The 15326-nt window shown below is 35.4% G+C and overlaps 6 protein-coding genes across 6 annotated transcripts; 2 read left to right on the forward strand and 4 right to left on the reverse strand. All coding sequences in view use genetic code 12, as the record gives it.

Annotated features, from left to right (window-relative positions):
- Positions 1 to 9: 9 nt before the first annotated feature.
- Positions 10 to 1926, reverse strand: DEHA2D02222g (DEHA2D02222p; the record flags this gene model as incomplete). The annotated part of the gene is made up of 1 exon (XM_458564.1): positions 10 to 1926. The coding sequence occupies one exon, from the start codon at positions 1924 to 1926 to the stop codon at positions 10 to 12; it is 1917 nt and encodes a 638-aa protein (XP_458564.2).
- Positions 1927 to 2573: 647 nt separating this feature from the next.
- Positions 2574 to 4247, forward strand: DEHA2D02244g (DEHA2D02244p; the record flags this gene model as incomplete). The annotated part of the gene is made up of 1 exon (XM_458565.1): positions 2574 to 4247. The coding sequence occupies one exon, from the start codon at positions 2574 to 2576 to the stop codon at positions 4245 to 4247; it is 1674 nt and encodes a 557-aa protein (XP_458565.2).
- Positions 4248 to 4630: 383 nt separating this feature from the next.
- On the forward strand, positions 4631 to 6254 carry DEHA2D02266g (60S ribosomal protein L7; the record flags this gene model as incomplete). Its single annotated transcript, XM_458566.1, has 3 exons — positions 4631 to 4638; positions 5322 to 5412; positions 5628 to 6254. 3 exons carry the CDS (start codon positions 4631 to 4633, stop codon positions 6252 to 6254), a joined length of 726 nt encoding a protein of 241 aa, XP_458566.1.
- Positions 6255 to 6411: 157 nt separating this feature from the next.
- Positions 6412 to 7737, reverse strand: DEHA2D02288g (DEHA2D02288p; the record flags this gene model as incomplete). Its single annotated transcript, XM_458567.1, has 1 exon — positions 6412 to 7737. One exon carries the CDS (start codon positions 7735 to 7737, stop codon positions 6412 to 6414), a length of 1326 nt encoding a protein of 441 aa, XP_458567.2.
- Positions 7738 to 7855: 118 nt separating this feature from the next.
- DEHA2D02310g (DEHA2D02310p) lies at positions 7856 to 13390 on the reverse strand (the record flags this gene model as incomplete). The annotated part of the gene is made up of 1 exon (XM_458568.2): positions 7856 to 13390. The coding sequence occupies one exon, from the start codon at positions 13388 to 13390 to the stop codon at positions 7856 to 7858; it is 5535 nt and encodes a 1844-aa protein (XP_458568.2).
- Positions 13391 to 13885: 495 nt separating this feature from the next.
- Positions 13886 to 14341, reverse strand: DEHA2D02332g (DEHA2D02332p; the record flags this gene model as incomplete). The annotated part of the gene is made up of 1 exon (XM_458569.1): positions 13886 to 14341. One exon carries the CDS (start codon positions 14339 to 14341, stop codon positions 13886 to 13888), a length of 456 nt encoding a protein of 151 aa, XP_458569.1.
- Between the last annotated feature and the right edge of the window lie 985 nt (positions 14342 to 15326).

Below are 15326 nucleotides of genomic sequence, written 5' to 3' on the forward strand. Positions count from 1 at the left end.
AATACATATTTAGAGTAAGTACTTTAACCACTTACTGTTAACAAGACCATTTTCAATAAGACTAGGATTCGAATAGATCAAGTCTGGCAACCAGTGGCTATTATAGAGTCTAAATAAATCCTGCAATTCATCAGATTCAGTGTTATCAAGGACCTCACTTATAATATAATCCAACAAATCATGACTGATTAAATTGATTGGAGTGACCTCTTTCAGATCTTTCCTTAGACGTGAAGAGTGGGCCAATAGAGCATCGGATATGTTATTTAAGTTGTGTTGGAACTTGTCAATATCTATGTGCCCGATCGGTAAAATTTTTGAATCGGCATTCAAGGTGGAGTCTGAGTTTGGAGTTGGTTTTTGTCTCAATGCTTCATAGTTACCAATGTCGATATTAACCACAAATTGTCTTGGCTGGATTCCCTTGATAATAAACTTCTTTTTTGGTTGTTGTTCCATAGATTCGGGATTTAAATTGACCACCATAGCTTCGGAATTTGGGAATGCTGAATTCACATTCTTTATGAAATCAACAGCCGGCAATAAGGGGGGCCACTCTGGGTTAGCTTGAGTCTTGGATGTTTGCCATACTTCTTCAAATTGCTTTTCATATGCTTTCCATAATGAAATTTGGGTAACTTCCCCAGGAATTACATCACTAGAATCTGATATGACATTTGCTTCGTTAGCCTTTGAAAATGGCTCGTAGCAACAACGTAACCATGTGGTCGCTCTCAAAGGTTCGGGGAACTTAACTATAATATCGTATAATTGCTTTGATAACAGAGGCAATACGGTTGGCACGCTTATGTATTGCGACCTTTTAGTTAAACTCAATGGAGGCATATCTGGAATTTTTGAAGGGTCGTTTAACGATAAATTAGACACCATTAAAATAGGTAACTCCTTGATCAAGGTTTGATATATCGCTCTTGAAGATTTGATTTGTAAGAGTTTTTTCAATCTATAAGCCTGGGAATCTTTAACAGATGTTGGATATGATGGATGAAGGGCCTCCGATGACAAATATTGTTTAAGGAACTCCAAGGTGGCAACTGAAAGTTCATTGTCAGCTATTAATAAAAAGAATACGATGTTCTCAAGATGAACTTCTTCAATCGCATCAATACAATTATTTGGGGTTTTACTTAATTCTTCCTCCAACTCTTCCTGTTGCTTTTCATCATCATTATTATTATTATCACCTTCCGTAGGTTTGGTAGTAGTATCTTTGATAAATAATAAGTGTGATAAAATTCTCATGATATTAATTAATAAGTATTTGTCTTTTGTATGGAGAGAAGCAAATAATAGTTGGTTGAATAAGGGGTCGTTCTTAGTATTATCAACGTAGTAACAACTCAAAGGCTCTAACAAATCTATCAAGTAATTAAGCCCCTCTCTGAACTGGTTGTGGAATCGAGTTAAGTGGTGCGATCTCACATCTCCCACATAGAACCAATGAACAAATATCTTCAACACCTCAATGAGATGCTTCTTCAACGTCTTCAATTGAGACAAATACTGCTGGTTAACCAAATCCTGCGCCAAATTCCTCAACGAAAGCAACGAATCAAGACTCAACAGCATCTCTCCCTGAGTTATTATCAGGTCCTTTTTCTCTAGCATCATTTGGAATGGCTTTATGAAATACCCTATCAACTCATGGGCCAAATATGGCGTTTTTTCAAAATTCACCAAGCTAGGCGATGTGCACGAAATCTGCGACAACGAAGTCAATGCCCATTCTATCTCTTCCTGAATTCCCGACTTCAACGACATGATTATACGAGTCATCATTTCTGGTCCTTGATGACCACTTCCAATGAGGTTATGTTGTAAATATCCCCCTACGCTTCCATTAGCCTGAATTGCTAATGTCTTCCTGGTAGAAACTACACTGACTGGTACTGGAGTAGGATCCATACTTAATTTTTGATAATAGCTAGTTGGTTATACTTAGTCCAATGTCTAGTAAACAAGCCTAAAAATTCATACACGTAAAGGTAACCTGCAAATTGAATCTCGACAGAAATTATTAGTGCGCGACATTGTCGCAATCATGCTACTAGACAAAGGCATTGATAAGAATACCGTCCTTGGAGGCCTGATATGTTGCATTTATTCTAAAATCATATTGTATTCATTGGAATATGGCGTGAAAAATGTAGTTTTAATAGAGAAAATCAAAATTGGTAATGGTAGGCCATTAACAGTATATATTTAAGAAAAAAAAATTCTTGTACCAAATGTTGACTTCCTAGAAACGTCGAGTATATGGCAAAAACACCTTGAGATAAGGTTTATGTTATGGTAGATTTCTTTTGTGCATTATAATCAGTGTACCGACTATTTCCTACTTTAAGTGGGGGTGTTTAGACAATATATTTGAATGATAACTGCAAATATGTCGCAGATGTCGTTTTAAGGCCGAGATATGGATAAAACCACAAAAGATCCTTAATGGTTCGCTAGAATAGCCACCCTTTCTTTCTGTAAATTAGCCCAAAAAGGTTGTAAATTGGATTATAATTGCTACTGGGTCTATAATATAGTTGCTAATCAGAATAATAATGAAATTGAGCACGTTAATAGGCGTGTTAGGGGTGGTATCGACCACTGATGCCTTATCTTTCGGGATGCCGCTCATGAAAGAGATTAAACAGTCGATTTTCAAAGTGGATGTGAATACGGAAACAATTGATGGTGATGCACCAAAAGAATTCGATTTTTTGGCCGAGCAAAGAAAAAAGTTAGGCAATATTAAGGAGAGCTTTAATGAGGATGTGGTTTATGCTTGGGAAGAGATGCAGAAGAAATTAAGTCCGCAGAGGTTACAGAGAAAGATTGACGAGTATAATTCTCAATTTAAGGTTTCGTCTGAAAATATGAACAACAGGGTTAAGGAAACTTTCAAGTCGTATTCTTCTGGTGATGACTTCGAAGTGTTATCGGCCGATAGGTTTGCAGACCATACTTTAAGAATCAAGGAAACTAACCCGGAAGTACTTGGTTTAGATACTGTTAAGCAATATACAGGGTACTTAGATGTCAATGATTTGGATAAGCATTTTTTCTACTGGTTTTTTGAGTCCCGTAACGATCCAGAAAACGATCCGGTTATCTTGTGGTTGAACGGAGGTCCTGGCTGTTCGTCGGCCACAGGTTTATTTTTTGAATTGGGTCCTTCTCTGATCAATGCCACCTTACAACCGGAATATAACCCTTATTCTTGGAACTCCAATGCATCTGTTATCTTTTTGGACCAACCGGTGGGAGTCGGCTATTCGTATACAAACGGCGAAGAAGTCAAAAGCACCGCCTCTGCTGCTAAAGATGTGTTCGTATTTTTGGAATTATTCTTTCAGAAATTCCCCCAGTTTGTAAAGAATCCATTTCATATTGCTGGTGAGTCTTATGCTGGCCATTATATTCCAAGTTTTGCCAGTGAGATTATTAACCATGCCGATAGGTCGTTTGACTTAAGTTCTGTATTAATCGGAAATGGCATCACTGATTCGTTAATTCAATCTGCATATTACAAGCCAATGGCATGCGGTGAAGGTGGCTACAAGCAAGTTATTACTGATAAGGAATGTGAGAGAATGGAAAAGGATTATCCACGGTGTGCTGCCTTGACAAAGATTTGTTATGATGCCCCTAATGCATTGACATGTGTTCCTGCCAACTTCTATTGCGAAGAAAGATTATTTGGACCATTTCAAAAGACAGGATTAAACCCTTATGATATTAGAACTACATGCAAGGGTGACTTATGTTACGAAGCTTTGGGGTATGTCGATGAATACTTGAACCTCGATTTCGTCAAGAACGTAGTTGGTGCCTCGAACATCGAAATGTTTAACAGTTGTGACGACACCGTATTCAGAAATTTCTTGTTTAGTGGAGACGGCCCCAAACCATTCCAGCAGTACGTCGCCGAGTTGCTCGACAAGAATATTCCCGTCTTGATTTATGCCGGCGATAAGGACTTCATCTGCAACTGGCTTGGTAACCACGGGTGGTCCGATGCTTTGGAATACACTGGTCACGGAGAATTTGAACTGAAGCCATTGCAGCCATGGTATACCTCAGACAAGAAATTGGCCGGTGAAGTTAAAAACCATGGTATTTTCACGTTCTTAAGAATCTATGACGCAGGCCATATGGTTCCATACGACCAGCCAGAGAATGCCTTAGATATGGTCAACAGATGGATACAAGGCGATTATTCGTACGGTTATTGAGGATTATTATATTGACCATAGTTTAAATATCGTTTAAATATCAGATTAGTTTGTCATGTTATAGCTCTAATTTTGTAAATCGTAAACCAAGGCTCTACTTGCAGCAATGAATTCTTTCTTAGATGAACGTTGCATGCCATGCAAAATCAGAACTACGAAGAGTGCTGCATTTCTGCTAAATAGTCTACTTCATAACATCCAATCATCAAGGGTATAGCCCTATTCAAATTCATGTGATGAATTCTCGTTCGTTTACAAAAAATTTTTCAAAAATTTTTCACTCTCATCAACCGAGCTCAGTCTCACTGCTCGGTACTAAATAAGAAATATTCTTCTTTATTATACTTAACTTTTTCTTATTAGTAAATAACTAGATCAACAAGATGGCTTCGTATGTAATATCTCATTCAAACATACCCGAGTGCTGAATAACATCGTAAACCAATGATGTGTCTGGCCTGGGATGGATGGAAAATGATTCAATTCTTTGTTTCGACAAAGGTATGAAGTTTAATACCAGCATCATAATACTGAGTATGGAAATTTACTGATATTGTCCGAGGATATTAGAACCAGTGCCTATTCATTGATGAATAGATTGCTATAGGTAAAAATTCTTGAGATGAGATTGGAAAATTTTTTCACCTGTAATGTGGTCTTGTAATTTACTTCGATCGAAGTTGCTGTTCTATTTAACAAATGTTTAATGGAAAGCGACAAGAACTCTCATACAGTGGTATGAGGTACTGTCATTGTCATTCTTGGATACATTGACTTTGATCAAAATGATGCCAAGGGAAAGTTAGATTATCTTGCAGCTGAATTGAATATATTCCAAAACTCCATTGCCAATGCCTGATATATCTGCTTTCCTCTGAGTTAATTTTGAGTGGACAAATGTGAAGTAGAATGAATGTGGCTGTTCAGTTCTGCTTCTATATGGCCTTTCCGGCACATATAGCATTTGCCAGCTCTATTTATTAGTTCTAAGAGGAAATGCAACGGGGTCTATTCAACCCACTTGGTGTGCGTTCGGAAGAGCGACAGCAAGAACATTTTACTAACTTATATTAGCACTTTAAAACCAGAAACTTTAGTCAAGAAATCTAAGGCTCAACAAAAGACCGCCGAAGAACGTGCTGCCGCCAAGGTTGTCCGTCAAGCTGTATGTATAAATGATTTGTCACTTGATGTTGTCATGTCTTGTGTCTCATAAAACCTTTTAATTATTTTTGAAGATGAAATCAACCATACGAATTTGACTAGCTACGGCAATGTTGTCGATCAATTAACCATCTTTCGGGACTGAGAAAATATTTAATAACTTTTATTTATGACAACCAAGGTTATATGGAATAACAATTACTAACAATTCATTAGTCCAACCAAGAAAAGCGTAAGATCATCTTCGACAGAGCTGCTGCTTACCAAAAGGAATACACCGATGCTGAACGTGCTGTCATCAAGGCTAAGCGTGATGCTAAGGCTGCTGGTTCTTACTACGTTGATGCTCAACCAAAATTAGTTTTCGTTGTCAGAATCAAGGGTATTAACAAGATTGCTCCAAAGCCAAGAAAGGTTTTACAATTATTAAGATTGACCCAAATTAACGCTGGTGTTTTCGTCAGATTAACCAAGGCCACTTCTGAATTATTGAAGTTAGCTGAACCATACATTGCTTACGGTTACCCTAACTTATCTACCATCAGACACTTAGTCTACAAGAGAGGTCACGGTAAGATTAACAAGCAAAGAATCGCTTTATCTGACAATGCTATCATTGAAGCTAACTTAGGTAAGTACGGTATCTTATCTATTGAAGATTTAATCCACGAAATCTACACTGTTGGTCCAAACTTCAAGCAAGCTAACAACTTCTTATGGCCATTCAAGTTATCTAATCCAAACGGTGGTTTCAGAACTAGAAAGTTCTTCCACTTTATCCAAGGTGGTGACACCGGTAACAGAGAAGAATTCATTAACGCCTTAGTTAAGCAAATGAACTAAATTTGATTAACTTCGCTTAATTTATTTCTGTTACTGAAAGATGAATTTTTCTTTATTATTTTGTATACTCATAATAAAATTATAAAATATATCTTTCAACATAATTCTGTGTATAATTATTAACTTTTATTAAATGTATGGACATTTTGTTTTAAACCTAACTACCTATCCAATCGCTTATACTATAAACTGCATATTCAAGCCATTCTATCTCTTGCCACCATACAAACGTCGCTTCATTTGAACTGAACCAATTATTCAGTCCATAATCATCATATATGTACTCTTGTAAGTTATTTGCGCTTGTTGTTCTTTGCATGTCGAACAAATAAATCATAATGTAGAAGACAAACTTTACGATATTAAGTAAAATGACTGACGTCAAGCATAATGTAGCCATATTGATGAATAATGTTCCAAAGTTCTTTTGGTCTTGTTGATACTTATAATATAGATAATACTGTTTGATAAACGGCAATTTTTTTAAAAAGCTCTGGAACTCCAAGTTATCAGATGGGCTGTCATTTAATTTTAATTTTAACTTCAACTTCTCTACTAATTCATCTTGTTTATTCATCTCGAGAACTAGCTTTTGAATAATCGGTTCATATTTATGGTCATTAGTCTTGCATTTCGTCAAATCCTTTTGATGTCTCTCACACAAACTTTGTAAATGCTGAATAATTTTTTCGTTTTCGGTATTTTTATCAACAAGCTCTTTCATTATATTTCTATCTATAAATGTGTTAGGTTTGTCCACACTTTGTCTTTCTAACTGATATTCCAATGTTTCAACGTATTTCTTTAAGTTATTTATATCAATTTCTAGGGTTTGAATTTTTCTTTGCTGCATTCTATTAGTCGATGAGAGTTGGTTGTTCTCGTCAGCAACCGAAGAATATTGATTCTCCCTATCATTTATCTGTTGCTCTTTCATCAAAACACTGGATCTGAGGCCATTGATTTCCTTTCTGTCGTACGGCCTGGATCTCATCATTACAGGTGATTGTGGAGGTGATATTATTTGCTTTGGTTCAGGTTTTAGGTTGTACGTCATTGGTGTTGATGTTGATATGGGTCTTGCTGGCGACTTCGAATTATTGAGTTTCATATTATATGGTGACAATGGCTTTCTGAAAGGTTTACTATTTCGGCTTACTGCTTTATTTATATCATATAAGCTGATGTTTCCTCTCTCCATAAGAAATTTTTCCATATCGCTAAATTTAACCAACCGTAATATAAATGACACCAACTCGTGTTTGAATAGTTTTAGCAGAGGTTTATCTGACGACATCTTATGTAGTAGCTGTTTTTCATTTGTGGTAAGTAGTTCCTTGCAGCAGACCAAATCTTGCAATTGGCTTATAAGACCAAATGCTTGCGAGATATATATAAAATCTTTTGATGTACTCGTCTCAATTATCCTTGACCAACATATACCTATCAATGTATCTATAGGTTGAGTAATAGACCTGTTCATTGTTGGTAGTAGTAGCTCTATAAAGACGCTCAGTTTCTTGTTTACATTTCAACTACATAAAATTTTATAGATAAAATCGCGTATTATTAGGCAAACTATCCGTAGCTTATATATGTTTCTAAACCTGGTTATTTATATTCAGATCTGCCAGTTCATTCGTAATTCCATCACTTGTTGTACTGTTAATATTATTTTCAGTAGTAGCTTTGACAGGTGTAGCTGTAGAAGCGTCGTCCCTCTTTAGTTCTACCTGACTAGCTAAAAATGGAATTAGCTCCTCTGGCTCAGCGTCAACAGGTAAGGAATATTCATGCTGCCTTTCATTAGAACTACTCTGATCTTCAGATTCTAGATTAATGTTCTGATTAGGGACAGAATCTGAAATTCTATTCGTATTTTGTGTGTTTGAATAGTTACTATTTAGTGATGCTGTAGCGTCATTTGTATTATTTTCAACTCCTGATAATGACAGATCATTAATGTGCTCGACCGGAGCGTTTTTTAAATTATCTATAGGTGTCCTTTTGGGAGTTGGATTTTCATTTGTTTGGTCGAAGGTGTTAGGATGAAGATTCAAGACGCTAGCATAAGTAGTTGTTTGAGATTTTACATTTGGAACCGAATCATCTAAGCTGATGTTTGATGCGAAAGAACGATTGTCAGTGTACTCATGCGTTGGCTTTAGACCTGTTTGTTCTTCCAGCTTCGCGGACTCTATAGCTTCATTCCCAGAATCTTGTTTATTGAGTTCACGATCGATAGGTGTCACAAGCGGCATTAAGATTGATAAATCATATTCAAATTTTCTAATGGTACTCAACAAATCGGTGATTAGTTCCTCAATTAAGATTCCAGCGCCATAGACTTTCCTCAAGAAGAACCTTAAATGGTCGACTTTGTTTGCAAGCCGTTCGTCACTTTGCTTTACCTTGTCAATTTCAATGTTCAAATCTTTAAAAGAAACCGTAACGAAATCAGATAGTTGTTCTAATTTAGCCAATTCATTCATTGGGAACACATTAAGTTGCTTTCCCTCCGCTACTAATGCAAGGAGTTGTCTGTATGTTAATTGCTTTGTCAAAAAGTGATCAGTAAATATACCAGAGTCAATTAATTTACAAATTGGACAAGAGTAGTTATCATCGTTATTATTGTCAGATTCTAAAGCAGATTCGTTAACACATTGAGTATGATACCATTCCTTACATTTATCACACTCTATCATAGTTCCAAATTCAAATTCACGACATGCACAGTATATTTGTTGTTGAGTTGGGTCTTCTAAAGACTCATTATCTTCTTTATAATAAATATGAGAAGATGAACTAGAATAAGAATCTGACTTCAATGATAAACTAAAATCATTCTTATTAGAAATCTGTTGTAACTTCTCCATTAGATAATCATTAATATTGAGTTTCGGATTCATATCTTCTGTAGGATTTGTTCCCTTATTAAGTACAGTTATAATCTTCAAGTCCTTGAATTTTTTCCAAACATTTGAAACCCAATCTTCCCCATTTGATAAATTATTATCTAGAACCCTCATGTCGAACTTCAAGCCTGATTCATTTATGGATGTTTGCAATTGTTTTATTTCTTGGATGGTAAACTTACCCCCCGTCGCTAAAGAAGCTTTGAAATCTTTAAATTGCTTCACAATTTTACTATTCTGTTTCAAGTTGACGAGCTTTTCGTAATTATCAAGATAAACAAATATACGATTTTCCCCTTGAGCTTTGGATTTACTTTCAAGATCGGTAAGTATTCTATCCAATTCCTCAAACGAAACCAGCTCCGTATATTCAAAACTTAAGAATTCAACTAGCTTATAATTCATTTCTTCACTATGATCTATAATAGAATCAATTATTCTGACCTTGTCTATATCTCTTCTTCCTAATAAATTAATTCCTAAGTCTCTGAAATTTTTTAAATCTTGCAATGAAAAAATATCCTTCTTGTCGCTATATGGATCACCTCCTTTGAGAATTTTATCATGCGTGTCTATCCATTGCAATCTATCTCTTAACCTAATTAGAAAGGTCAACGACGGTAATTCAATTCCAAATGATTGCCCAAGGTTTATCAAGTCATTGAATTCTTGTAATGAGTTACTTTGTTTGGCTTTTGAAATAAGCAAACGACAAGCTCTATCAAAATTCTCAATCTCTACCTTAAATTCTAATATTTGTTCAGTCTCAGAACATGAAAAATTTAGGGTTGGAATTTTATCAATTAAATTTATTAACCTCGCGAGAACATCACCATTAGGCCTCTGAAAATCATTATTTGTGTTCCCATTTCTAATACGCTGTTGATGTTTTATAGATAAAATACTTTGGCATTCTTCAATAAAGTCATTGGCATCATTCACGAATAACCTTAGATTCTCAATATAATTTTTGAAGGTATTCAACTTTATCGTTTCGTAATCTTCTGGCTCATTATTCGGTTTATTATTAAATACATGAAAGAAATTTGAAGAAGATAATGCCAAATAAATCTTTTCACCATCTATAAGTAAGCTTCTGTAGACTCTTAAGGAAAGCTCGGAATTTTCGTTCATTAATCGTTCGTAATTTTGCATCCATTCGTCGTAGTCAATTGAGTAGGTGTTTAATATTCTGTAAAACGATTTTAACTTATCATCTGAGTAAAATAAATGTAACTCTATTTTCAAGTTTGGATTCCCTATTAATTTTGGGACGCTTTTAATATCATAGTCATTTTCAAGCTCACTTAGCTCGACATATTCTAAGAATCTAGGTAGGGATAGAATAAACGTTTGCTTCAATTTCACATCGGTTAAAACTACCTTTGAAGGAAAAGTGCTTGCTAAATCATCATCAGCCGTGGAATCTATATCTCCAAACGTTTTGTCATCAATAACAAGTTCTCTTATATGACTAAACTTTTTTCTTACTCTATCCCGCAATTTTAGTTCTTGTTTATACAATAAACTATACATTTGTAAACTTTGTTCGTAGATCTCGGAATTAAAGAAAACATTATTATTTCCTGATTCATATAACTGGGCTAAGTTGATCAATAGCTTGAAAATCAGGAAATTAGGCAATATCGATTGCTTATTCAACCATTTTTCACCTTCAATTGCATAATTTAGCCAATTTTTGGTAGCAAAATTGACTTCTTCACTCAAGTTTAAGCCAAACGATACGGTAGACGAATATGTCTTCGGAAATTTAATGATGAATTCACCGGGCTTCTGAATTGTTGTAGTGAAATTTATACCCCTTTTCTTTAATAATTCAGGAGTTATCATGAATTCCTGATTATAATTTAATTTTTCTCTTCGTTGATTTCTATAATCAATAATCTTTTGAAACAATTCGTTAGAATGTTGCATTCTTGAATTGTTATAATCTGGAGATGGATTAATCATGTTTTCCAAAGAATTTAACAACGACTCGTATTCTATATTTGTCGTATCTTCACCGTTATTAAAGTACTTCAATAAAGCCTCTACATTCCAACCATCATTGTTTATATTAACTCTTTCTTTATTCTTGTCGTTCACTTCTTTGACCAATTCTTCAAACTTTTCAAAATCCAGCTCAGGTATAAAATACCATTTCTTATAACTTCCAAAAAATTGGTAATTACAGAGTTGTGTGAAATGATCTTCACATTTCCAGTTTTCAGTGCTAAATGTCATGCCGATACTTAAGGTTGGATTGATAAGGTCCTGGTTATTTAAATCGCTTTCTGATAAACCCCCTAGCAATGAATTGGCTAAAACAGGTAAATTATGTAAATTCCAAGGGTTTAGCGACGTCTGTATCAAGTTATTGATATAGTCGGACGAATTGTAGGTGTTAGTTTCAACATTATTGGTAGGACTACTATTCTTTGAAGTAGTGTAATTATTAGCAGTATTAGCACCATTTGCATTATTTGTCGAAGTAACATTATTAACATTTACATTGTTTAAATGGTTTTTGTGATTAATAAGGTCATCTCCTATTCTAGCAAAGCCAGAACCATTAATGAAAGAAGGCAAGTTAGTTCCGTTTTCAAGTTCTAGGCCATCATTCCATGTATCAATATCATTTGTGTTTACATCATTATCACTCTGCTTCAGTTTCTTATTCATTATAAAAGACCAATATAATTGTTCGAATTTTTCTAAATTAATTATGTTTCGCTCCATCACAGAAATATTTTGATCATTGAATTGATAAAAGAATTTGTCATTTGAATTCACATTGACTTTATTAAAATGATCCTTATTTTGTTGAATTATATATTCTTGAAATTTCAAATCCTTCTCCATAAATTGTCTTAAGTTATAAATAGATGCAGATTTTCCATTTAAATCCAATCGAGAATCATCTTGATATACAGATTGATTATTTATAATCGATTTCAAACCATGGTTTATTTGAGAAGCTGGGGTTATTGGAGTAATTGCTGATTCACCAGAATTTTTCTTACGTTTCTTAGTAGTATCAATCTCACCTTCATTCATCCCTTTACTTGTAAATGTATTGGGTTGTTTGACGTCAATGAGATGTGGAGAATTAAGTAGAAATCCTTTTGCTGATTTTAATTTAATCGACCGTTTGAAATCTTTAGATGAACCAATTATTAAAGGCGGCTCAACATCTATTCCGGGGCTATCACTCATCGGATGATGCGAATCATTTGTATTTTCATCATCGGCTCCATTCGTTGAATCTGCGGTAGGAGCGACAATTCCAACCAATTCATACTTTCTATTATTCAAGGCCATTTCGAATGGATAAAGGATCCTTAAATACGAGGACTTCAAAGAGCTACTTAAGCTCGTCATGATTTTTCCTTTGTAGCCTAATTCCCTTCCTATTTGTGCCCATAGTTTTTTATTCACAACTTCAATAAAGCCCCCTCTAATTAACACAGATCTGAATAGTTTATATAAGTCCAACGGCCTTTTATCGATCATCGGTAATTTATTCAAGAAGGAAGGTAGGTTCAGCTTAGGTTTTTTGGGCTCGTTAACTGGAACCGGAGTAGAATCTTTAGTATTCGGATTTGAGTCTGGTGTCGATGCCTTTAAGGCATCGGAAGTTGGAGGTATTGGCGATTCCTTCGAGTTCTCTTCGTTTGCAAGTGTAACCTCTGTTAATGGGTCCTCCTTTTTATGCTGTAAATGAAATTCTATTAATTCTTGATGAAATCTCAACCTATTTTCTAATTCGTTATTCGTCGAATTATTCAACAACTTATTAGTTTGAAACCAGAATAAGTCTGAATTAATTTGAAAATTTGACTTGAATGAGTTTTCGGTATTCTCTGGTATAACAAGTTTAATTGCGCCATATTTCGCTCCCATTTCATGGACGCTGTCAATAAACTTTATAGGATCTTGAAACTGAGCATCATTAAGTTGAAAAATTGGAATAGAGTCGGTTAACGGAATGTCTGAAAGAGTGATCTTATTCTGTAAATGAAAGAAGTCAATAGGAAAGTTGGCCTTAGTCTTCTGTTGAGGAGAATTAAACGGATTGTAGTTTATATTATTCAATTGATTATTCACCAAAATTTGCTTATTATCCTTCACATGATTATAAAACCGCAAATCTGGTAAGTCAGAATTATTAGCAAACCTCGAAGACTTCGGAAATCTATTCAGTTCTTCATCTGTCATAATTCTTTCAGTTTAATAGACTTACAACTTGTATTGATATTCTGTATATGATTTAATTATACTGCGACATGAAAAACGTTAGTTATAAAAATGTCGCACAATTTATTAGAACGTATGTAAACCCAAGCAACGAAGTATAGTCATCAGTAGTCACTACTACTTGGGTATACAAGTTAAAAGCCCAATAGAATGTGAAACATACGAGGCTTGATAAGACTCAAAATCAAAATCCAAGGGATACTCTATTGCCGAACTATCTTGCGTTACTGGATCTAATAATGTCCACCTAAGTGCATATATAGATCTAAGATCTAACATAAACTAAATACTACAATCTCGATTCTTAATTGAAAATGTGAATTAAAAATTATAAATTACCGAACACAAATATAAATCCAAGAAATTAAATCGTAACGATTAGAAAGAACATTGTATTAAAGAAGATTAAAACAATACTTTAGTAAAAGAAATTAATAAACAAAAGGTCTATCAAACTTATAATAAAGCAGCAGCAACGGCAGCGACACCAGCGAAGGCACCAGCAACGTTTCTAGCAGCAGCACCTTCGAAAGAGGTGACACCAGCAGCAGAAGAAGCAGCGGAAGTAGATTCACCAGCAACGGTAGTTGGAGCAGCAGAAGTTGGAGCAGCGGTGGTTGGGTGTTCACAGGTGTCACAGACGGTTTCGGTCTTGGTTTGGACTTCAGTGGTGTAGGTGGTTGGGACAACACATTCACCGGTGACAGTTAAAGTGGTAGCTTCAGTGACGGTGATTTCGGTTGGGTGGCACTTGTCTTGTTCACACTTGGTGACGGTGACGACAGTGGAGTATGGACAGTAGGTGGTGTAGTCAGTAACGGTGACGTCAGTGGTGACGGTGGTACCGTTAGTGTAACCAGCGACGGCAGAGCCGACTAATAAAGCAGAAGCGAAAACAGTTGAGTATTGCATTTTATATATGAGCGAGTGAATAAAATATGTGGAATATAGTATAATAAAAAGATTTCAAAATATGTGGTTCAGTGGGATTTTGCCCCTGTTTATATACTTTTTTTCCTCATCAATTCCTCGAAAATTTTGTATGCCTTCAACTTGTTTTTTTTTTCGGATGTCGCATTACGATATTGGGTAATTCGGGCCATGCTTAGCACCAAAAACGAGAGTCATAATAATGCAAGTAAATTCCAGCATGCCTGAACAATCGATTACATAATACACTTCAATTGTCCATTGTACTTACGATACATCGATAGGATCCCCCATACAATAGACTACCCTATGAAATTAGCAACTACTAGTATAAAGCCGATCAAGATCTTCTTTTCTTGAGTCAACATCGGCAAAAAATGGTTTTACATACACACAATATTGGTCGAAGAGTCCCTAGTTGATTATCTTCTTGACGCAATTTTTATGGTTTTAACGGGCATATTAACAAACTTTAGACTATAGGAATAAGCTCTCAAGCCTAAAATTTGCGATTGTGCGGTATCTCAATTACGCGCCAGGCAATTGGCAGGTTCTCATTATTTAAATTTTCTTGCTACATGAGCCCTTGGCGGTCGGAATTTTGCCCGAGAACAACATAAAATAACATGCGCTAGATGAACTATTTAGGAACAAGCCTCCTTTTTGGTCGAGGACAATAGAAGGTCGTCCCAATCGGGTAGCATCATATAAAAATCAGGTAATTGCTATATATAGCGATTGCTATAAATACAATTCCTGTATCTCGTCAGACCGGGAAAGCTCCCCCGTATATGACATGAGGACGTCATTTGTCAGTGCTGCTGACCAGGATGCCTATAATTGGACGCAAGAACATCACCTTGAGTGAGACCCCATTAAGGCGACCGAAGACTGTTTACGGAGAATTGCTCTTGTTGTAACACGGCATAACAGTGCACAATAGGTATCTGATTATATCGCGCAGTTT

This window comes from Debaryomyces hansenii (assembly GCF_000006445.2).
Source record: "Debaryomyces hansenii CBS767 chromosome A complete sequence".
In the NCBI taxonomy this organism is placed as follows: domain Eukaryota; kingdom Fungi; phylum Ascomycota; class Pichiomycetes; order Serinales; family Debaryomycetaceae; genus Debaryomyces; species Debaryomyces hansenii.